We start from the raw sequence: 24054 nt of genomic DNA, 5'->3' as shown, positions 1-24054 counted from the left end.
CACTCATATACATAAAAAATAAATCTGAAAATAAGTAAAAATTGCACTTATTGTGTGTGTGTGTGTGTAGGGGTTAGAGGACAACTCACAGGAGCCAGTTCTCTCCTTCCATCACATTGAGTCCAGGGACTGCACTCTGGTTGTCGGTTGTCGGGGTTGGTGCGAAAGACCTTGACCCTGTGAGCCACCTTACCGGCATTCCCTCCCCACAGTGAAACAGTGTCCTGCTTGGCACTAGGCACAGTGCAGGGTTGCAGTGACTGCGTGCTGGGAGAATCAAGACATATCCCATTAGGACAACAGGGGCACACCTTTCGGAGGATTTTTATACCCAGCTCTATCACTCCACAGCTGATCACCACAGCAACTCATTAGAGCTCCGAGTTTCAGTTCACCTGTGGGAGTGACAGCACACATCTCCCTAGGGCTGTCCAAACGATGACAAGGCTGACGGAGTATCCGCAGAAGCATCTGCACACAACTGACCTTCAGTTAGCAAAGCAATCACAGTTACCACAGCCTCTGGGATCCACAGAAGCCTACACCTCTGACTGTGCCTGACAGGCAGAAACAAGAGAAAGAACCACAGGACACAGGCTTGTTGGTAATATAAAAATAAGACTTCTTTTCTTCTTATCACATCAATTATCAAAGAAAGAAACATTACGTAACAAAAATACAAAGCTCTGGTGGATTTTTTTTGTTTTTTTTGTTTTTTCCCCCCACCCTCCCCAAACCAAACCCAACAGCCCTTAGCCAGGATGCCCTTGGGTGAAGCCTGGCTGCTGTCTCGAGGATCACCCTGGAGCTCAGGAGAACCGGTGGTCCAGGTCTCTCTGGGGACTGGCTGAGTACGAGTAGGCTTTGCCCAATACCAGGCGGTCCCGGAGCAGCTTGAAGAAGGCATAGTAGTTGCTGAAGAGGATAAGGGCCAGTGAAATGGTCTGGTGCCACTTCTCCGAGGACATTAAGGAGTACAGCTGGTAGACAATGACGGCGCCCTCCAGCAGCAAGAGGATGTTAAGGATCCTCAGTGGGTTGCTGAAAAAGAACTACCCAGGGAAGGGTAGGCAGAGGCCAGAGGGCATGCTCCAAAACCTGTTCCTTGGATGAGGGGGTCTTGGCGCATGGTAAAGGGGACAAGCCTTTGGGGTCCCATGTGTACTTGGGTGGGGGAAGACTGTGCAAGGTCGGGGTGAACTCTGCCACCTCATCTGTCTTTGCTTATAGTGTACTGCTGCTTTCACATAAGCTGTTAAAGATTCTTCTGGAAAGCCTTCTCTGAGAACGAGGTCTTGCTTGCTATTTCAAACTCTTTCTGGCCTAAAATCAACTTCTTTTTACTTATTTGTTACCAGACTGGCCTCCTGAGTGCTGTGATTAGATACAAGCACCACTATACCCTGCTCAACTGTTTTTTTTTGTTTTGTTTTTTGTTTTTGTTTTTTCGAGACAGGGTTTCTCTGTGGTTTTTGGAGCCTGTCCTGGAACTAGCTCTTGTAGACCAGGCTGGTCTCGAACTCACAGAGATCCGCCTGCCTCTGCCTCCCGAGTGCTGGGATTAAAGGCATGCGCCACCACTGCCCGGCTCCGCTCAACTGTTTTTAATGTCAACCTCTGCAGTATTGTTGGACTTGAACAAATCAGAATCCCCTGCCCTTTCTTTTTTAATACTGAACCCGGGCTTTGTATGTGCAACAGACTTTAGCTCAGCAAATCTTGTATCATCAGCATGGAAAGGTATTCCTTTATTTTTCGTTGCTAGGCATCACAAGTATGGGAAGTCTGCGCACTACAGCATCTACTGCAAGCATGGAGGACATGGTGACACCTCTTACAAGGTGTCTGGAAGGAAAACAGAAGGTAGAATTCAAGAAAAAAATGTCCAGGGATCTCCGTCTGCAAGGAAAAGAACCTCCAACTTATACTGGGAGTGGGAGAGCTGAAGGGACCAGGATGCTGGGTTCAGGCCTGGGCAGTGAGTCTAGGAACAAGACTCTTCTCTCTCTGAGATATGAAGATAACTGCCCAGATTAATGGTCTCCCAAGCTATGACCCTTAGTGCCCTGGCTCCACAGGGTCCTCCAGCTCCAGTAGAGGTCACTAGGAAATAAGGGAATTCTAGGCCCTTCAAATAGAGAAGTGTCATGAAGTTTGTGTTGGAAAAGGGGATTGGAGGCCAGCAGCCTTACTGAGTCAGGCCAAGCAAGCCTTTTCCCTCTGCTGACTCAGGCCATTTGCATGAGTTCCCAAGTTTCTCAGTAAGTTTCTCTTGATTATGTTAAACATGCATGGAGCCGGGCGTTGGTGGCGCACGCCTTTAATCCCAGCACTTGGGAGGCAGAGGCAGGCGGATCTCTGTGAGTTCGAGACCAGCCTGGTCTACAGAGCTAGTTCCAGGACAGGCTCCAAAGCCACAGAGAAACCCTGTCTCGAAAAATCCAAAAAAAAAAAACAAAAAAAAAAAAACCATGCATGGATACAGGAAGGAATCAGCAGTATTCCCTCCACTGCTAAGATCTCTCTGCCTTCCCCCCTTACCCCCCTCTTTCTCAGTTGTAGGCTTAAAGGCATAAGCCACCAGGACCCGCAGAAGCCTTTCTTTGATTATATGAGCATCTCCCCCTCTAGCCAGTGCTCTGCAGCAAGGGAGCTGCAGCTATGCTCATCTGTGTGAGCACCCTTTGGCTGCATGTGTGCACCGTCCTCCTCTGGGTTTTGGAAACAGTGAGAACAGCCATCATCATCCTGTTAAACCCACCCACTCCCTGACCTGAAGATCAGGTACCACCCTCCTGCCCAGAAAAGAGCACTCACGTGGAACCGGAAGTGGGAGACATCAGAGGGGATGGCGACATTGTAGTGGCCCACGGCTTTGTAGACATTCTTACTGTGCTTCACCAGCACACCCTGTGGCCACATGCACTCTTCAGTCCACCTGGAGGCACAGTCCAAGAGTACACTTTGTCCCCAGCTCATCCATGAAAACGGGTACTAGAGGATCGGGCACAGGGTGGTCACTAGGGCTCTACTTCCATTTCTATCACGCTGACACTGGGACTCCGCCTCTGGTCCCAGCTGCCTTCTCTATAAAATGGGATGACAACCCTAAGTAACTCACTGCACTGACATGTCTAGGGGTAGGGGGTTAGGAAGAAAACCCTTTTCCTTCCTACTTGCCTCACTTGTAACCTCCTAGGGGTCCCCAGAATCAGGAATAAATGTTTAAAATGTTCTGAAGTGGGGGCTGGAGAGATGGCTCAGCCGTTAAGAGCACTGGCTGCTCTTCCAAAGGTCCTGAGTTCAATTCCCAGCAACCATATGGTGGCTCACAACCATCTGTAATGAGATTTGGCGCCCTCTTCTGGCGTGCGGGCATACATGGAGGCAGAATGTTGTATACATAATAAATAAATCTTTAAAAAAAAAATTCTTAAAATGTTCTGAAGGTTCTCCAAGATCCCAGGGATTTGACATGGCTTCTTGAGCTCTTATACAGCATCCTTGACGTCCACTGCACTGCTCATATCCCTGCCTAAGTCACTCCCTCCAAACAGACTGACCTTCCCGATGCCGAGCTGAAAGGTTCTTTCTCATCTTTCCAAATCTATCATCCTCCAGAAAGCCTTTCTCAAACTCTACAAAACCGAGTATCTTTTATTGTTCCTTGAAGTTCCTGCTACTTACTGGTCTACATTCCCCAGGGTTTGCCATTACTTTGCTTCCTAGTCTGTATCATTCCTTTAGGAAGTAGACAGCATCTACTTCCTGCCTGTGTCCTCAGGGCATGCCACAAAACCTGGCACCTCCAGCTATCTGCATCTCTCGTGCACCCTATACTCCTGCTGCAGTGATTCATTCCCTTAAATACACGGCCACAAGGTAGAACACTGAATGGAAGAAGCTGGACACAGGAGTGATTACTTAGGCCAGCGGTGGTATACGCCTTTAATCCCAGCACTTGGGAGGCAGAGGCAGGTGGATCACTGAGTTTGAGGCCAGAACAAGTTCCAGGACAGCTGGGCTATTCAGAGAAATCCTGTCTTGATTAAAAAAACAAAAAACAAAAAACAAAAAAACAAAAAAAACCCAACCAACCACACAGGAGTATCTACTTATGATTTCATTTATATAAAGTTCTGGAATATGCAAACTAAATTTTATGTACAATTTCATTTATATAAGGCTCTAGAACAGAAAAATCCAACCTATGGTGAAAGAAATGGTAGGTAGCTAGGTGTAGGTGTGTGTGTGTGTGTGTGTGTGTGTGTGTGTGTGTTGGGGGAGGTTTATCCTGGGAAGGACCATGAAGATTATTTTCTATGGAGCTAGAAATTTACCATACTTTGATATAGGTAGTAGGTTAAATGAACGTTTATGCCTTTGTCAAAACTTTAAAAGAGCTGGGAAAAAAAAATAAAATAAAAGAGCTGGGAATGGTGGCACACACCTTTACTCCAAGCACTCAGGGGGCAGAGGCAGGCAAATCTCTGAGCTTGAGGCCAACCTGGTCTATATAGTAAGTTCCAGGAAAGCCAGGGCTACACAGAAAACCCTGTCTCAAAAAAAAAAAAAAAAAAAAAAAAAAGAGAGAGAGAGAGAGAGAGAGAGAGTGAGAAAGAGAAAAAAAAAAACCAAAAAACTAAAACCAAAGAATTGTAAAATTTGTAGTTTAGTTGCCGGGTGTTGGTGGCGCACGCCTTTAATCCCAGCACTCGGGTTCCGGGTTAGATACAGACAGGTAGCATGCTTGCTTTCTTTTTTCTTTTTCTGGTTTTTCAAGACAGGATTTCTCTGTAGAGCCCTAACTGTCCTGGAACTCACTCTATAGACCAGATTGGCCTCAAACTCAGAGGCTGCCTCTTCCTCCCAAGTGCTGGGATTAAAGGCGTGCGTCATTACATCTGACTACATTCTCTCCTTCTATTCCTTCTTCTCTCCAGCATAGGTGGGTAAGCCAAGCCCTCTTATGGAGCATTCACTAAGGTCACTTCTCTCTGAACCTCCTAAACCCAGCAGGAAAGGATCCTGATTGACAGGAGCATTAATACAAGGCAGTTGGCCTTGGAGCTCTCGGTTTGTGCTTCTACCTTAGCTGGCCTCTCTCTACAAAGCTGTCCTAGAAGCCTCCTCTCGGCTGGCATCAGTTGCAGGTATGAGAACCATCAATGAGAGAGGATTAGTATAATTGTGACAGGGACTCGGCTGAAGGAAGGTTAGCTCAGCACCCCAGGGCTCCTGTGCAGGGAGACATGAACTTCCGCTCTGGGAACAGTGTTAGCCTGCAGCTAGACCTTTTGCTCACAATCTTAGCTAATTTTCATGTGGTTATCCTCCTGCATCAGTCTGGGAACTTCTTAGAGATTTCATGTATTGTTTCACCCCTACAGCTCTCCCTCCCTGGCCAGGCTTTGCCATGAGCTGACAGAACGGCTTCTTGTCCTCACTGAGGTTTTGAAAAGAACACATTGCAGAGGTTCTTTCTACTGTGCAAAGTCCTCTATAGCTCCCCTTAGCTTACAGGTCAAAGAGCAAGCTCCTCTGCCAGATGCAGAGCTCCAGGCCTGGGATGGCGTAGGTAGAAGCGAATGACAACTGAAGGAGCAGACAATGCAATGGGTAGGGGACGAGTGGGCAGGAGTAAAGAATGACTGCATGCAGGAGCAGGAAGTCAGAAAGTGAACGAGAAAGTCAGCGCGTCCCTGCATTAGCACCTGTGCCCTCCCACATGCAGCACAGCTGCAAGGTCCCCACAAAGAACAGGTCTGTCTAGAGCTCCACCATACGCTAGATACAAGTTCTAATATATAAGACAAGTTTAATAACCATTTGCTGGCCAACTGAACGAGTCAATGAGAAGATGGGAAGTAGCTTCATACTGTGACCAGGAGAACTAGGGTAGTTGGCCAGGGCAGGGTGGGGCAACTCACGGGTGCTGCAGCACGTTGGAGCAAAGAGCTGGGTCCACCTTTTGCCAGCAGCCCAGATGGGCAGCAGCCTTGTGCAGCAGGTCGCAGTAGCTGGCGGGAAGCAGGTGCTGCATGAGGATCACAGAGGTGCTGATGGACACCAGCAGGAAGAGCTCGCAGGACCAACGCTTGTCATAGTAATGTGTATTCTGGGGAGAGCAGGAGGTGGGTGAGGCTCAAAATGTCCACGACGGCCCCACACCCTCGTCCTTCCCTGATTCGACCTAGAAGCCAGGGTTGACCTTGGAGATTTCAGGATGGCCTGAAATCAACAATTACACATGTTGGAAGGGCAGCTCAGATCCTATGTCCACCAGCTTTCTATAATGGAACATTGCTCTGCCACCCACTCGGCAGGTACCCAAAGGAAAGAGTGGAGCAGTCTCGGCTCTGCTGCACATGAACAACTCTGGGACTTCTGGCAAATAATTTAACTCGTCTATGCTCTCCTTTCTTCTTTAGTTAGATGAGAGTAAGGGGAATCACCACCAACCCAGGCATCAGAGAGAGTCTGTACATAGCAAAGTTCTCTGCCGGCAGAGTCCTCAACACATCCAATTTAAAAAAAAATGATGTCATGTGGGGCTAGAGATGTGTCTCAATAGTTAAGAGCATTGACGGCTGTTCTTCCAGAGGACCTGGATTCCCAGCACTGACATGGTGACTCATAACTATTTCTAACTCCAGTTTCAGCGAACCTAATACCCTCTTCCGGCCTCTGAAAGCACCAGGCACATAAGTGGTACATAGACCTATACATGCAGGCAAAAACACCCACACATACAAATTAGAAGACAAATTATTTTATGTGATGTACACGAGTATTTTGCCTCCATGCGTGTCTGTGTACCACGTGCATGCAGTATCCGCAGAGAACAGCTTTCACCGCCAATCTTTTTTTTTTTTTTAATTCGATTTGTTTTTTGAGACAGGGTTTCTCTGTGTAGCTCTGGCTGTCCTAGAACTATCTCTGTAGACCACGCTGACCTCAAACTCACAGAGATCCACCTGCCTCTGCCTCTCAAGTGCTGGGATTAAAGGTGTGCATCAACACCACCTGGCTTCTAACTCCAATCTTTGAAGTTTATCCTGTGGCCAGAGAGCTGGTTCAGGAGGTAAAGGCACCTACTTCCAGAGCTCACAACCTGAGTTCAATCTCCAGCACCCAGATTGTGGAAGCGGAGAACCAACTCCCACAAGCTGCCCACTGACACACACCCACACACCCACACACCCACACACACCCATGTTACCACACTGCATCCCGGAGCAAGATTTCCAGTCTATTACAGCCAAGGAGGTGCCTTCCCAGAAGCTGAGAAGAAAGGGGACACCTTTGAGGTCACTAAGATCTGATGACTCTTGTTTCTTTCTTTCAAGATTTATTTCTTGCCGAGTGGTGGTGGTGCACACCTTTAATCCCAGCACTCAGGAGGCAATGGCAGGTGGATCACTGTGAGTTCGAGGCCAGTCTGGTCTACAAGAGCTAGTTCCAGGGCAGGCTCCAAAGCCACAGAGAAACCCTGTCTCGAAAAACCAAAAAAAAAAAAAAAAAATATTTCTTTTATGTGTATGAATATTCTGCCAGCATTTACGTACGTATACCACATGCAGAAGAAGAGGGTAGCAGAACCCATGGAACTAAAGTTACAATCGTGAAACACTGCTGGGTTGTGGTGGCACACACCTTTAATCCCAGCACTGGGGAGGAGAGGCAAGCGGATCTCTGTGAGTTTGAGGCCAGTCTGGTCTACAGAGCTAGTTCCAGGACAGCCAGGGCTGTTACACAGAGACACCCTGTTTCGAAAAAACAAACAAAAAAAGGACATCAACAATTATGAGGCACTGGGAACCGAACCCTGCTCATGAACTGCTGAGTCATCACTCCTGCCCTAGCTCCTGACTTCTTTATTCAATGGCAAAACAGGACACTCAGACCCATGCCAAAGCAGCCACTGACTTACCAAGTCTCTTCCATTAATCAGGAGTACTTGGATAGGTCACTCCCTTTAAGGGAACCTTATTCTCTTTATTCCAGATCTCCAGAGGAGATATCCAATCAAAACTGGTAGAGATGAGCCTGGGAAGACGGCTCAATAGGTAAAGCATTTGGTGCACAAGCAAGAGTAACTGACTTCTGGTTTCAATACCTATGCTCGGTATGGTGGCTCAGCATCTGTATATCCAACACTGGGAAAGCAGAGACAGGAAGATCTCTGGGTCTAGCCAAAACAGCAAGCTCCAGATTCAGTGAGAGACCATCTCAAGAAATAAGGTGGATGGGGCTGGAGAGATGGCTCAGAGGTTAAGAGCACTGTTCTTCCAAAGGTCCTGAGTTCAATTCCCAGCAGCCACATGGTGGCTCACAACCACCTGTAATGAGGTCTGGCGCCCTCTTCTGGCCCACAGGCATACATGCAGACAGAATGCTGTATGCTTGATAAATTTAAAAAAAATATATGGTGGAAAGTTACTGAAAAAGACACCCAATAACAATCTCTGGCTTCACCTACATACATGCACAAATGCACTCTCACATGTGCGCGCACACACAAATAGAAAACGAATAACAAAACCCCAGGAGAGTTACTTATACAAGAGGGCTCAGGGGAGGGCGGCAAGCCACTTTGCTGGTGTTGAGCTATGTACCTTGACAAACCAAACAGGAACAAAGGCCACGTAATAGGCGCTCAGCATGGAGCTGACAAGCACTTCCTTCATGCGCCAATTGAAGTCCATTTTGAGGAACTCCACCTCATTGCGGATGAGGCTCGGTGACAAGCAGCAGGCATGGGTAGGCATGGCTTCTGGGCCATACAGCTGTCGAGTGTGCTGCTTCCACGTCTCCCGCAGTGTCAGCAGGTAGTCCCGACTCCTTGCCAGACCACTGACCGCCTCTCGGGGCCCCATAGAAGCCACATGGCTGAAGAGGTTCGTCTTGCGAAGATCATAGTTCAGCTGCAGGAACGGAATGTACATCCCAAACCTGCTGCAGAAGACAGTGATGAGGCCAGGACTGTCCAAGGGTCAGAATCCCAACTCTCAACCTGGGGGTAGCGGGGTGGGCACACAACTCTGCTTTTTCCTCTGGGCCTCAGAGCTCCTGGATACTCAGAGAGGAAAATCTACTCATTCTCCTATACCTCCGTCTTTCCATCCAAGTCAATGAAAACACATCTCAGCATCAAGCACATGCTGGAACTGAGGATATGGTAGGAAGCAAGAAGGAAGGTCTTTCCTGCATGGTGATAACTAACAATCACCATAGCAACCCACATTCATTGAGCACAGTCTATGATTCAGCCTAAGTCTTTTTTTTCCTTTTTCCTTTTTTCCCCCCCAAGACAAGGTTTCTCTGTGTAGTTCTAGCTGTCCTGGAACTCACTCTGAAAACTAGGCTGGCCTCAAACTCAAGAGATCTATCTGTTTCTGCCTTCTGAGTGCTGGGATTAAAGACATGCTCCTCCACCACCTGGCTCAGACTAAGTATTCTACATGAAGCCTCTTCTTATAAGAATAACAAGCCAGTGGTGGAGGCGCACACCTTTAATCCCAGCACTCAGGAGGCAAAGAGAAGTAGATCTCTGCAAGTCTGAGGCCAGCCTGGTCTACAGAGCGAGTTCCAGGACGGCTGTTACACAGAGAAACCCTGTCTCGAAAAATCAAAACAAAACAAAACCAAAGAATAAGGGTGAGAAAGCTGGGGTGTTAACTCAATAGTTAAAGAGTGCTTACACCTCTTCAAGCCAGGTTCGGTTCCCATCACCCATACATCCTGCAGCACACATAATAAATTCATAGGCTCAAACACATACATATAGAAAAATGGAGAAAAAGACCAAAACAAAAAAGACTCTGAAAGACAAAACAGAGTAAAGGTAGAATAAAGATATTTTGGACATATAAGGACATAAAACACATATTTCCCAAACAGTCATTGCTAAGGCCATTACCTGACAATGCACTTAGCAAAATAAGGGAGAAACCCAAGAAGGCATGGGATTTAAGAAAGCATGCAATTCAGGAGGGCAGCAAGGGAAGTCCCAGGCTGAGCTACACAGCAAACCTACAAAGCAAGCCTTCATTCTAGAGCAGGAGGATGGAGGCCTAAGGTGGGAGACCTCTGGGAGGGAGGGAATGGGCGCCAGGTAACAGGTGGCATGCTGGAGGGGCTGGGTAAATATGAGGGTTTAGTGAAAGGCCATCTTTCTTTTGTCACCAAGAAACAAGGCAATTACAAACTCCACTGAAGGGTGCTATTATTTAAATACGAAGCACACTAACTACAGCAGGAGCTTAAGGACTGACAGACGCAGGGAGAAACCATCTGACTCTTACACTCGCAAGTCTTTTCACGAGGCCCAAGATCACAGCCTAGGAACTACAATGAATGTTATTTTTGCACTCTTCCTAAGGAAACAAACTTAGCGGTGCTTAACTTTTATAATTAGCTTCAGACAAAGATGGAGAGCTTAGATGTGGTTATATAAGAGAATGAGAATACCAGCCTTGACACATAAATGCCTACAGTCGCCAGGAAGTGAGAGGAGGAAAGAGAAAAGAACGGAGGGGTGGTGGTGGCTAGAGTCCTAATATTTTTTTTCTAAAATAAAAGAAAATCTAATCATGTGCATACGGTAGTGTGTACATGTGAATATGTGCATTGTGATGCAGGCACTCCCAGAGTCCAGAAACGGGATTGTGTCCCCTGGAGCTAGAGTTACAGACAGCTGTCAGCTACAAACACTGAGAACTGAACTCCTGTCCCCAGGTAGAATATGTGCTTCTAACCACTGAGCTGAGCTCCAATTGTAGGGAGTCAGCGTGCATGTGCTTGCACGCTGTGTGTGGTATACTTGCAGATGCGCTCATCTCCTATCCAGGGTATATAAGAAACCAGAAACAGCGCTGATTTCTCCTTAGAAGGGAAATGAGATGACTGGGAGGTAGCAGCAGTCAAGGCAGGCTTTTTTTTTTTTTTTTTTTTTTAGTTTTTTCGAGACAGGGTTTCTCTGTGGCTTTGGAGCCTGTCCTGGAACTAGCTCTGTAGACCAGGCTGGTCTCGAACTCACAGAGATCCGCCTGCCTCTGCCTCCCGAGTGCTGGGATTAAAGGCGTGCGCCACCATCGCCCGGCAAGGCAGGCTTTTAAAATTTACACTATTATATCTTTTTTTGTTTGGTTGGTTTTTGTTTTTTGTTTTTTTTCGAGACAGTGTTTCTCTGTAACTTTGTTTCCTGTCCTGGAACTAGCTCCTGTAAACCAGGCTGGCCTCAAACTCACAAAGATCCACCTGCCTCTGCCTCCCGTGTGCTGGGATTAAAGGTGTGTACCACCACCGCCCAATTTACACTATTATATTTTGATTTAAAAAATTATTTACTTTTAGGGCTGGGCAGTGATGCTCAAGGATGCCAGAAGAGTGTGTCTGGATCTTTTGCAACTGAAACTGCAGTGGTCAGTACCATGTGAGTGCTGGGAATGGAACCCAGAGCCTCTGAATGAGCAGCCAGAGCATCTAACTGGCTACAGAGGAAAATCCTGTCTCAACACGCGGCCCCCACAAAACCCCAAACATTAAATAAACAAGACAAACAAACAAAAAAATAAGCCAGGCTGTGGTGGTGCATACCTTTAATCCCAGCACTTGAGAGGCAGAGGCAAGCAATCTCTCTGAGTTCCAGGCCAGCCTGGTCTACAGAGTGAGTTCAAGGACAGCCAGAGCTACACAGAGAAACTCTGTCTTAAAAAACCAAAAAAAAAGAAAAGGAAAAAAAAAATCAACCAAAAAAACAAACAAATATAAATCCCACAACTTAAATTATATGAATATATTAGCTAATTATAAAATTAATAAGAGTTTTAAGTGACAAACAAAGGTATAGATAAAATAATTTAAATAGTAAGACATGGAGGAACATGCCTTTAGTCCCATTAGAGAATCAGAGACAGGCAGAGCACTGTAAGTTTGATGCCAGCTTGGGCTACACAATGAATTAGTTCTGGGTCGGCTAGGGTTATACAATGAGACCCTATTTCAAACAAAAAAATAAAGCAAAAACCTAAAAAACACTGTAAGTAAAAGTTTTTATTTATTTATTTTGGGTTTCTATTTTTACTTTGTAAAATATTTTTATGGTTTATTTAACTTTTACTTTATGTGCATTGGTGTGAAGGTGTGAAGATCCCTTACAACTGGATCTTCAGACAACTGTGAGCTGCCATGTGAGTGCTGGGACTTGAACCCAGGTCCTCTGGAAGAGCAGTCAGTGCTCTTAACCACTGAGCCATCTCTCCAGCCCATATTTTGGGTTTTTAGAGTCAGGGGTTTCTCTGTAATGGAGCCTGTTCTGGAACTAGCTCTTGTAGACCAGGCTGGCCCCAAAAGTACCTGCCTCTGCCTCCTACCACCTGGCTGACTGTTGATTTTTTTTTGAGATAGAGTTTCTCTGTGTCCCAGAACCCACTTTGTAAACCTGGCTAGCATTGAAGTCAGAGATCTGCCTGCCTCTGTCTCTGGGACGAAAAGTGTGCACTATCACTGCCTGGCTTTTTAATTATTTACTTCTATTGTGAGGGTGTCAGGTCCCCTGGAACCAGAGTTACAAACAGTTATGAGTTGTCAAGTGGGTACTGGGAACTGAACCCAGGCCTCTGGCAGGGCAGTCATCTCCCTAACCCCCAACTCTCCTTTTTAGGACAGGGTCTTGTTTGACAGTTCTGGCTGTCTTTCAACTACATAGATACGGCTGGCCTCAAACTCTGCCTGCCAGCCAAGTGCTGTGATTAAAGGCCTACACCACTATACCCAGCTTTTGGGGGTGGGGTGGAAGGTCTCATGTAACCTCAACTTTGCTATGCAGCTGGTAAAAACTCCCCTGCTTCCTGAGAGCAGGGATTATATGACTGTACCATGACTCCCAGCTAAGAGACTTATTTTACCAGGCAGTGGTGGCCCATGCCTTTAGCCCCAACACTCCGGGAAGCAGAGGCAAGCTCATCTCTGAGTTCAAGGCCAGCCTAGTTTACAGAGCAAGTTCCAGGACAGCCAGGGCTACAAAGTGAAATAGTGAAATCCTATAGCAGGGAACTAGAAACCTGGATAGTGGGATTGGAGGCTGTTTTATCTTTTAACTATATAAATTTACTTTTTATATTGATTTAACTTTTTAACTAAGTTAATTTATTTACTGTTTCGTTTTGTTTTCTTTTGTTCGAGACAGGATTTCACTGTTTAGCTCTGGCTGTCCTGGAACTTGTTCTGTAGAGCAGACTGGCCTCAAACTCAATGATCCACCTGCCTCTGCCTCTGGAGTGCTGGGACTAAAGATGTGTGCCTCCACCGCCCGAATTAATTTAGTTACTGGAAGCAAGGGGTGAGCAAGGAAGGGAGACACGCCACAGCACACCTGTCTATGTCAGAGGACAACCTGAAGGAGCTGGTTCTCTTCTTAGCCATGTGGGTCCCAGGGTGTCAGGGGAGCACCTTTCCTCACCGAGCCATCTCATTGGCCCAGTGTGTTAAAACTCATAACAAATGTAGGGGAAATACTCTGTGCAGTGGTTCTAATCGCATTGATATTGAAGGGGTACAAAAATATGTGTACTTGTTACAAGGAAAAGACAGAATCTCACAAATGCAGACAAATCCAAGTGTGGAAACACGAGGGCCAGTAAGACGGCTCAGCAGGCAAGGGGCTTGCGGCCAAGTCTGACATCCTGAGTTTGGTCCAGGAAGCCCCAGGGTGAAAGGAGAACCTACTCTTGCAACTTCACCTCTAGCACTGCAGCACACACACCACTCTACACACGCAAATAGATAAAATCCTCTATTTCTTTTTTTACAAACAGGGTTTCTCCTGCCAAGTGGTGGTGGTGCACACCTTTAGTCCCAGCACTTAGGAGGCAGAGCCTGGAAGATCTGAGTTCAAGGCCAGTCTGGTTTACAGAGCCTAGGACACCCAGGGCTACAGAGAAACCCCATTTCACAAAACCTTATAAATAAAATGAAATAAATATAAAGGAAGGAAGGAAGGAAGGAAGGAAGGAAGGAAGGAAAGAGGGTGTAAACTGTATAGTTGTGACTAGCCTGGTCCTCAATATACAGACCAGGCTAGTCTCAAACTCAAAGAATTCCACCTTCCTCTACCTCCAGCATGCTGGGATTAAAGGCATGAACCTCCACATTCAGCAAATAAAATAAGAATTAAAAAAAAAAGCGGGAGTGGTGGAACGGTAGAACATGCCTTTAATCCCAGCACTTGGGAGGCAGAGGCAGGTGGATCTCAATGAGTTTGAGGCCAGCCTGGTCTACAGAGCGAGTTCCAGGACAGGTTCCACAGAAAAACCCTGTCTGGGGGGAAAAAAAAATTCCAATAAGCACAGTGTATATCCATTACAGGTATTTTCTTCCCCATAAATTCACCTACCCATAAAATGTTAGCCCAACACAGAAGTGCTTCAAGGAAAGACTGGCAGAAACAAACGGAACTAGACAAGGTGAACCCTGCCTGCTTACCAAAATATCAGCCATCTACCATCACATGTAGTATGATATGATGATTAAAAAAGTCCAGTGATGGCGTGGTTGCATACACTGGTCACCTCAGCACCCCAGAGACACAAGTAAGAGCATCAAGAGTTCAGAGTCACAGCTTGAACTCAGCTACACAGCAAGCTGGAGCCAGCAAGGACTACACAAAATCCTGTCCAAAAAAAACCCAAATCAATACAGCTTCTGTAGAGGGCCAGGGATGTAGCTCAGCCGCAGGGTGCTTGTTTGAAATGCACGAGCTCGTAGGATTCGTTTCTAGTACCACAAGACTAAGAAACAAAACAATTTTGGTTTCTCTATGTAACAGTCTCAGCTGTCCTGAAACTCACTTTGTAGACCAGGCTGGCCTCAAACTCTGCCTCTCAAGTGCTGGGATTAAAGGTGTACATCACCACCATCTGGTACAAAAAAGGCTTTTAAAAGACAGATGTCGACTATCCTGAGTGAGGTAAGCCAGACCCAAAAAGAGGAACATGGGATGTACTCACTCATATTTGGTTTCTAGCCATAAACAAAGGACATTGAGCCTATAATTAGTGATCCTAGAGAAGCTAAATAAGGAGAACCCAAAGAAAAACATATAGGCATCCTCCTGAATATTAACCTTCATCAGGCGATGAAAGGAGACAAAGACAGAGACCCACATTGGAGCACCGGACAGAAATCTCAAGGTCCAATTCAGGAGCAGAAGGAAAGAGAGCATGAGCAAGGAACTCAGGACCGCGAGGGGTGCACCCACACACTGAGACAATGGAGATGTTCTATCGGGAACTCACCAAGGCCAGCTGGCCTGGATCTGAAAAAGCCTGGGATAAAACCGGACTTGCTGAACATAGCGGACAATGAGGACTACTGAGAACTCAAGAACAATGGCAATGGGTTTTTGATCCTACTGCACGTACTGGCTTTGTGGGAGCCTAGGCAGTTTGGATGCTCACCTTACTAGACCTGGATTGAGGTGGGTGGTCCTTGGACTTCCCACAGGGCAGGGAACCCTGATTGCTCTTTAGGCTGATGAGGGAGGGGGACTTGATTGGGGGAGGAGGAGGGAAATGGGAGGCGGTGGCGGGGAAGAGACAGAAATCTTTAATAAATAAATAAATTAAAAAAAAAAAAGACAGATGTCGAGGTTGGAGAGATGGCTCAGTGGTTAAGAGCATTGCCTGCTCTTCCAAAGGTCCTGAGTTCAATTCCCAGCAACCACATGGTGGCTCACAACCATCTGTAATAAGGTCTGGTGCTCTCTTCTGGCCTGCAGGCATACACACAGATATAATACTGTATACATAACAAATAAATAAATATTTTTTTTAAAAAAAGACAGATAGGGGCTGGAGAGATGGCTCAGCGGTTAAGAGCATTGCCTGCTCTTCCAAAGGTCCTGAGTTCAATTCCCAGCAACCACATGGTGGCTCACGACCATCTGGAATGAGGTCTGGTGCCCTCTTCTGGCCTTCAGGCATACACACAGAAAGAATATTGTATACATAATAAATAAATAAATAAATAAATAAATATTTTAAAAAAATCTCTTCTATAAAAAAAAAAAGACAGATGTCAGTCACATAATATAAATCTAAAAGTGATGGAGAAGAGTGCTTGCCTAGCATACAGGAAGTTCCGGGTGGGATCCCTAGCACCACAGATACTGAGCAGGAAGGCAAAAACCTCCTGAGGTGGAGGCTGGAGGGTCAGCCTCAAGGTTAGCCCTCAAATTCAAGGTCAGGCTAGTATATAAAAACCTCTCTTTTGGAGGTGATAGCTCAGTGGTTAAGACACTTGTTACTCTTTGCAGAAGACTTGGGTTCAGCTTCTAGCACCCACATGGCAGTTCATAACTGTCCTAACTCCAAACCCAAGGGATCTGACACCACCTTCCTGCCTGCCTCCAAAGGCACTTCATACACATATAGACATGCAACCAAAATATTCATATACTTAAAGACTGGTGTGTGCATGTGTATTTTTGTTTTGTCTTTCTGAGACAGGGTTTCTCTGTAGAGCCCTGGCGGTTGTGGACTATTCCTTTATAATGTGTGAAGATGTGTCACTGTGATTGTTCAATAAAAAGCTAAACGGCTAATAGCTAGGCAGGAGGCATAAGCAGGACTTCTGGGCAGCGCTGGGTCACCAGCTGGATGCAGAGAGGTAAAAGCCATGGCTTATGGGGCAGCACACAGATGAATAGAAACGGGTTATTTAAGTTCTAAGAGCTAGGGGGACAAGCCCAGGCTATAGGCTGAGCTTTCATAATAAGTCTCTGTCTCATTTCTGTGAGCTGGCAGCCCAAAGAAAAATCCGTCTAAATCTAGCTATTCTGGAACTCACTGTGTAGACCAGGTTGCCCTTGAACTCAGAGATCCAGCCACCGTTTATCTCCTGAAAGCTGGGATTAAAGGTGTGTGCCACCACCACCTGGCTGATAAATACCTTTTAAACTCACAAAAAACCCCTGCTTACAGTACAGCGGGTGTGACAGGCACCTAAGCCAGCAAGTTCTTAGTCCTGTAGCATAGGGAACCGGAGGACCCAGCTCTGAGGCTTTCCAAGACCCAGAAAGGACAAGGTCAGGAAGTAACTGTTAATGCCCTGGTAGCCAGAAGACTGTTGGAGTCTGGATCGGAAAAGGGCAGTTCTGGGCCCTTCCCAGATACCATCTCTCCATCTTGAACAATTGAATTTCCGGTGGGGCAGGCAATGGGCTAAGCAGACACCGAGACAAACATACATGTGCTTATGCAGACAATATACACCCAGGTCTATTTCACATACAGACATGCATAGAGACATGTAAACAAAGACATGGAGAAGCATCAGGAGATTTCATAAACACTGAGGGGGGAGGGAGAGAGGTGAAAGGGGAGGAGGATATGAGGGATACAGTGAGAACAGTACCCTGCCCCCACAGAAAAAAAAAAAGAGAGAGAGAGAAAGGAAAGGAAGACAGAGACACAAAGAAAGCCCAATCATTTCAATCTGCAAATGTTCCCCTGGGTATTCATTAGATCTGAATCCGATTCCAACCTCCCATCAGTAGAGATGGAATAGCTTATACCACTTCAATTTCTTCTGCAAAAGAAAAAAACCTAATCACCCTGATCTCAGGAGATGTCACTAGACATCGTGAGAGGTCACTGCTGCTGCCTGCCTGCGAGTCCGCCAGATATGGAGGGAGGCCTGATTACCCAGCCATACGAAGGACAGAGTCAAGCGTCTGGTGCTAGGCAGTGAGGGCTGAGGTGAGGGTACTCACGGATAGCAGAGGAACAGGAGGTTCAGGAAGGAGTAGGTCCTGAAGAGGTGGATGAGGGACCGGCACAGACTCCAGCCTGTTGCCGTGAGAACGGTGAAGCGGGTGAGGAACAGCAGGATGGAGCGAAAGAGGGAGACCTTCCCCCTCTGAGAAGCCTGGGTCGGGGTGAGATATGACAGGATGGGGCCTTGGATGGAGGCCACAGGAGTCATGCCCAAACCCCACTGGACATGGCCTATAATCCCACCCAGGGAAAGGTGCACAGCAGGCTGGGAGGAGCCTGGTACAGTCAGTCTTCCTGATACCCAGTGGGTTGGGAGAGCCAATGGACATCATTAACATTCTTCAAATAAGTCCACGAGGACCTCAAAGAAATGCCTTAGGGTTAAGGGTTGGTTAGGTGTCTTCTTGGCATCCCAGGGGAAAAGGGGAGTCCCAAAGTCCCTGGCCAGCCTCTAGGACCCAATCACCTCCTTCACGATGGACCCAATGAAGCGGCGGCCCAGCACAATGGTGGTCACCATCAGCAAGTTGAAGTCGATCAGGTGGAAGTTCTGTCGGGGCAGAGGCCTGGGGGTCACATGGGCTGCTTCTCCACACACAGGTTTTTCTCATACCCATTACCTCCCACTGCCCAGTCCTTTCCACAGAGACTGTCCCCATTCTCTGACCTTCATTGGCCTCCAGCTGACTCAGGCCAGGAAATTACCTAGAGGAGTAGAACAGGACCCAGAGCAGGGAAGTGGGACAGTCCCTGGGGATAAGAGAGTGGTGTGTGAGCACTCTTGCTCTAACACCATGTCCCTGAACCTCCTCTTCTGTCCAGAGTTCTTTCCACCCCTGGAACATTCATACAGTCCCATGACTCATCTCTCAGACAGGCCTTAAGACCCAGTCTGTGTCAGATTCAAATCTGCTAGCCTCACAGTGCCCAGCATAGTCCTAAGCACACCAGAAATAGTTAAGAACCATCAGTTCTGTTCCTTCTACCTTCATCAGGCCCAGTATGGAGCCAGGTATATAGTGGTGCTTGGTAAGCTATGCTAAATTTAAACCAAGCAACACGTACAGGTGCACATGCATGCGTGCACATCACACACACGGGACCGTGATTGAGCACATACCAGGGAGGTGTGGGAGGGTGGGTGGGAGGGTGGGTACCACCAGACTGTCTTATAGATGTTGATGTAGTGCACGAACAAGGCTATGAGCTGGCAGAAGAAGAGCTGGAGCTCAAACAGAATGCTGGCCTGGACTGGCAGCTCGGGAATCTTGCAGTGCTGCAGAGGCACAACTGTCTGGGCGGCCAATGGAGGGCTGGAGAGGCCCGTCCCAGAACTGGTCCTGGAGAGAGAAAATAGTAACATTAGGAGTGAACCTGAGGACCCAATGGGAAAAGCTTCTGGAGCACAGGCCTGTGGATTCCATCAGCTCACGGGGATGGAGTCCTCCTTAGCTTGCCTGGGAGACAAAGGACATGAGAAAAGAGCCTTTCCTCCCGATTTGACTCCAGTCCCCCCACTTCCCAGGAGGGAGTTATTAGGCTTGCTTTACAGATAGGGAAAGGCGGTCCAGAGGCAGATGGCAACCCGTGCAAGCCAGCAGTAAATCAGGACTAGAACTCAACTGGAACCAAGGGCTGAGGTCTGTCTGCTTTACCCAGTCTCATGGCATCTTTTCAAGTGAACACCCTCGAAGCTTGCTCTGGTTTTTGCGGCTGCTCAGACCCCTCTAACTCTACCTGATATGTAGGACACAGTGCATCCTAACATCCAGTAAGGGACCCTGGCCTCCACACTGCCACAGGAAGGAATGAGATGCAGAGGGGGCTTACCTGGCTCGAGAACGGACGCTGGTCACGGATGCACTGGAAGTATGGCCTCCACCAGAGGCCCCTGAAGATCCTGGCTCACAGAGTGGATTTCGACAGTAAGATGTCCTGTTGGGACCTCTTCGTCCTCCTGTAGGGCGTATATCAAGGATGACAACAATACTATCTTGGTTAACTGGAATTTCATTGCCTTCCTTTCTTCTGTTTGATTTTTGAAACAGTGTCTCTTTATATAAGCCTGGCTTTTCTGGAACTTGCTATGTTGGGGAGGCCAGCCTTGAGTTCATGTACTTCACTTTCTTACTCAAACCTCATAGAGGCCTATAAAGCACATCTCACCTGTTGTTCTCTGCCGTGCGCCCCATCCCACCCTGTGCTCTAGCTAGCGCACTTCTCTCCCCTCTAAGTCATCCTTGTATGTCCTGTACCTTTGGTCAGGAGAGCACTTTCTGGAGGCCCTTTTTTATTTATTTTTCTTCTTCTAGTAGAAATTTTCCATTTGTATTTTACTTGATATTACCCCGTGTAAGAGTGCCCACCACATCATGCACAGAGAGGTCAGAAGTAACTTTTGGGAGCTGGGTTCCAGGGACCAAACTCAGGTCCGCAGGTCTGCACAGGTCTCTACCTTGTTCTTGTTACTTTTAAAATCAGGACCATTCATTGGTCTGGGACCTGCCAATTAGGTTAGGCCAGCTGGCCAGGGCGCACTGGTATTAGTCTCCACAGTACATGGGTTCTGGGGATCAAACTCAGGTCGTCATGTTCGAATGGCAACTACATTACACACTAAGCTATCTTCTTTTTTTTAAAATTCATTTCTTTCTTAAACATGCTAAGCACATGCTCTACCACTAAGATTCACCACCAGCAAATGTCACCTTACTGACATTTGTTTGTGCTCATGCATGTGTACCTATGTATGTGTGTGTGTGGGGGGGGGGGCTGAAGGCCAGAAATTTATGGCCAGTATCTTTTTCATTTTGTTTTATTTTGTTGGTAGTGATTTTTGGTTGTTGTTGTTGTTTTTGTTTTTTAGGGTTTTTGTTGTTGTTGTTTGGGTTTTAAAGGAAAGGTCTCTCTGTGTAGCCCTGGTTATCCTGGAACTCACTCTGTAGACCAGGCTGGCCTCAAACTCGAGGATTTACCTGTCTCTGCCCTGGGATCAAAGGTGCTCGCCAGCACTGCCCAGCCAGTGACTTTTTGACTGTGCTCCACTTTGTTTACTGAGATGGGGTCTCTTGTTGAGCTCAGAGCTCATCGTTTCACTAACTAGTCTGCCCCAGGGATCCATTTCTGCCTCCCAAGTGCAGGGATTGATTACAGGTGGGTTGCCACACCCGCCCAGGCAACTTCAGATGGGCACTGGGGAACCCAACTCTGCTCCTCGAGCTTGCACAGCAAGTACTTCATCCACTAGCCCCCCAACCCCATTTTTGAGGGGTTGCCCCCATTACTCTCTTTTACTTCTATTTTTTCCTACAATTCAATCCCTGAAATTGTCCTTTTTGTTGTTGTTTGTTTTTCGAGATAGAGTTTCTCTGTAGCTTTGGAGCCTGTCCTGGAACTCACTCTGCAGACCAGACTGGCCTCAAACTCAAATGTGTGTGCCACCACTGCCTGGCTGAAATTGTCTCTCTCTCTTTTTTAAGTTTTTTAAAAATTTATTTTATGCATGGGATAAAACCGGACTCGCTGAACATAGTGGACAATGAGGCCTACTGAGAACTCAAGAACAATGGCAGTAAGTTTTTGATCCTACTGCACGTACTGGCTTTGGGGGAGCCTAGGCAGTTTGGATGCTCACCTTACTAGACCTGGATGGAGGTGGGCAGTCCTTGGACTTCCCACAGGTCAGGGAACCCTGATTGCTCTTCAAGCTGATGAGGGAGGGGGACTTGATCGGGGGAGGGGGAGGGAAATGGGAGGCGGTGGCGGGGAGGAGGCAGAAATCCTTAATAAATAAATAAATTTAAAAAAATTAAAAAAATAAAATAAAATAAAAAATAAAAATTTATTTTATGTGTATGAATGTTTTGCCTGCATGTATGCATGTGCACCACATGTGTACCCAGTGGGAGCAGAAGTCAGAAGAGGGTTTCAGATCCCTGGAGCCAGAACTCGAGATGGCTGTGAGTCATAATGTGGGTGCCAGGAAATTGAACCTAGGCTCTCTGCAAAGAGTAACAAACACTCTTAACTGCAGAGCAATCTCTCCAGGACTTCTGAAATTATCTTATTTGTTAACATGTTTACTGTCTCGGCTGGGCAGTGGTGGTGCACGCCTATAATCCCAGCACTCAAGAGGCAGAGGCAGGCGGATCTCTGTGAGTTTGAAGATCCCTTGGTCTACAAGAGTTAGTTCCAAGACAGGCTCCAAAGCTACAGAGAAACCCTGTCTTGAAAAACAAACAAACAAACAAACAAAAAACATGTTTACTGTCTCTTCCACTAAAATGGAAGGTCAGTAAATTAATTTTTTAAAAACAATTCACTATGTAGCACAGGGTGGCCTAAAACTCACAATCCACCTGCCTCAGCCTCCCAAGTGCTAGGATTTCAGGCATGTGCTACCAGACCGTGTATGTCTTTGTCACTGCTGTTTCTTTATTCCAGTTTACTGGGGAATATATCGATAAGTGGATAGGAGCAGTGAGGTAGTATTTTCAGATTAGTAAATTGAGTTTCCAGGATGCAAGAGGCAGTAAGTAGGAGGCTCTGAGTCATGAGCTTCTCAGCTCTGGTATCTGCCGCACTTCATCTGGATATGAGTCTCCAGTAATTTTCGATCTAGTCGTTTTTCCTCCAGGGCTTTGAGATCTAACTCAATGATCCAAGGCCTGAGCTTAAGGTCGGCATGGCCTCTGAGGCAGCGCCGTGGTAGTGAATTCAAAACTTAAGATTTTACAAAGCCATATCCTTAAGCTTAGTCGTATAGCCTAAGATGCCGGGCAGCAACCAGCACACAGCTCCCACACCCTTAATCGAAGTTATAACTTGTTCATCTTCCTCATGGCAACACGGTAGCCTCCATTCATACATAGTGTGCCCATGCTTCCCTGGCTCTGAGGGTTCTCTGACAGGTCTTCAAAATGTGCATGTCCAAAGCTCTGAGCTCACCAAGCCCCCAGGCCGGAAGCTTTGTTCATACACTGTTATATTTGGCTTGGAAAACCCCACACAGCCCAAGAACTCTGCCCACGCCCACTCTTTTAGAAGCTTAGCACCCACATAAAGTCCTCAGCCCAGGAACCCCCATCACACAGAACTGTCACCCCAAAGACCGCGCCCACATGCCAGTCAAAGCTCTCTAGGACTAGAAGCTTAGCTCAGAATGGGCTATCTTCGGGGCTCTATCTCCCTACAGTCCCATCGCACGCAGCGTAAGCCCATTTAGTCCAGAAGATTCTCTGGCACACCGGCGACCACCCGTATCCTTAGCTCGCAGCCCGTCCCCATTTCCAGCCCGGAGAAGTGTGTCTCACCCCCGTCGACCCCCGTGGAAGCCCAAGTGAGTCCCGTCCACGGCACCCCCCCCCCCGCTACCTCCCCCCCCCCACCGCCCAGACCTCCTCATTTTGGAAGCTCCACCCACCACGCAGTGGCCCGCCCCCTCAGGACCGGAGGGGCGGGGTCCCGTCTGGCCCGCGTCCCTTCCCCTCCCCCTCCCCGCGGCTCCGGTCCGCGTGGGGCGACGGCTAGCAGCCGAGCCGCCCCTATCCCGCGGCCCCGGCGAGCCCAGCCAGCTCTGCTCACCCATCTCCTTCCCCCTGCGCTCTCCGTTCGCCGCCGCAGCTCCAGCGGGCAATATGTCGGAGGCGACGGCGGCCGGGAGAGGACTAACCGCCGCAGCCTAGGCCGGGTATCAGCCGCGCGCTCCCGCCAGCTGCTCAATTTGCATACTAGGCGGGCTGGGACCGGGAGCGCGCTTCTTAAAGGGGCCGTCTGATCAAAGGCTGTGCTTGCGCTCTTTGTCTAGCCTTCCCCACGCCTTTCCTGCAACATCTGCTGAAGAGATTCTGAGAGCCACGGACCCGCCTCCTGTGTTTCTCCCCATTTCTTTTCAGGCGGTCTTCCGCCGCTCCTGAAATCCTATTCTTGAGCACCACAGTCACCTCAAATTCAGCGCCTCCCAAACTGGGTTCCCCTTACTCTCTCCTTTTATTGTACTTAGGTCAACCCCAGTGAAAACCTAGAAGTCACTTCCCTTTTCCTCCAAAATTCTATCTTCATCTAGTCTTTGACCTCGTCTTGCTAACTAAGCTCTAAGCATCACGTTTATTCCATTGTTTATTTCACTGCCACTACCTTAGCTTATGGCCTGTGCCATCCATTTTCAAGCTTTGAACTTATATTCTTGGTTACCAATAATAATCACCTGTTAGGGTTCGGGCTTGCTTTTTCAACAGTTTAAAATTTGGCGTGCGGGGGCGGCATGTAGCAGTAG

At 47.5% G+C, this 24054-nt stretch overlaps 1 protein-coding gene across 2 annotated transcripts; it reads right to left on the bottom strand.

Annotated features, from left to right (window-relative positions):
* Window positions 1-617: 617 nt before the first annotated feature.
* On the bottom strand, window positions 618-23512 carry Tmem39b (transmembrane protein 39B). Of its 2 annotated transcripts, XM_041652129.1 has the most exons (9): window positions 23364-23512; window positions 19611-19737; window positions 18901-19120; window positions 18247-18330; window positions 17777-17931; window positions 8619-8955; window positions 5931-6118; window positions 2818-2938; window positions 619-1052 (listed from the first exon to the last, which is right to left on the bottom strand). In XM_041652129.1, the coding sequence occupies exons 1-9, from the start codon at window positions 23365-23367 to the stop codon at window positions 810-812; spliced, it is 1479 nt and encodes a 492-aa protein (XP_041508063.1). In that variant the 5' UTR covers window positions 23368-23512; the 3' UTR covers window positions 619-809. The 2 variants fall into 2 exon arrangements, with proteins under 2 accessions (XP_041508064.1, XP_041508063.1); XM_041652130.1 differs by lacking the exons at window positions 19611-19737; window positions 23364-23512 and adding an exon at window positions 18448-18530 and having other exon boundaries at window positions 618-1052; window positions 18901-19012.
* Window positions 23513-24054: the final 542 nt, after the last annotated feature.

The sequence above is a fragment of the Microtus oregoni genome, unplaced genomic scaffold (assembly GCF_018167655.1).
Source record: "Microtus oregoni isolate MIOR12 unplaced genomic scaffold, Mior012 000005F_ref0000423, whole genome shotgun sequence".
NCBI classification, from domain to species: domain Eukaryota; kingdom Metazoa; phylum Chordata; class Mammalia; order Rodentia; family Cricetidae; genus Microtus; species Microtus oregoni.
The sequence above is the reverse complement of the archived record's forward strand: the minus strand, read 5'-3'. Positions and strand labels throughout refer to the sequence as shown.

Excerpts from the sequence above, each read along its gene's own strand:
- Tmem39b (XM_041652129.1), bottom strand. Across the intron at positions 6,119-8,618 it reads TTCCTGTTTGGTTTGTCAAG|AATACACATTACTATGACAA; the intron begins GTACATAGCTCA and ends TGCTCTCCCCAG. Across the intron at positions 1,053-2,817 it reads TCTCCCACTTCCGGTTCCAC|TTCTTTTTCAGCAACCCACT; the intron begins GTGAGTGCTCTT and ends TTCCCTGGGTAG.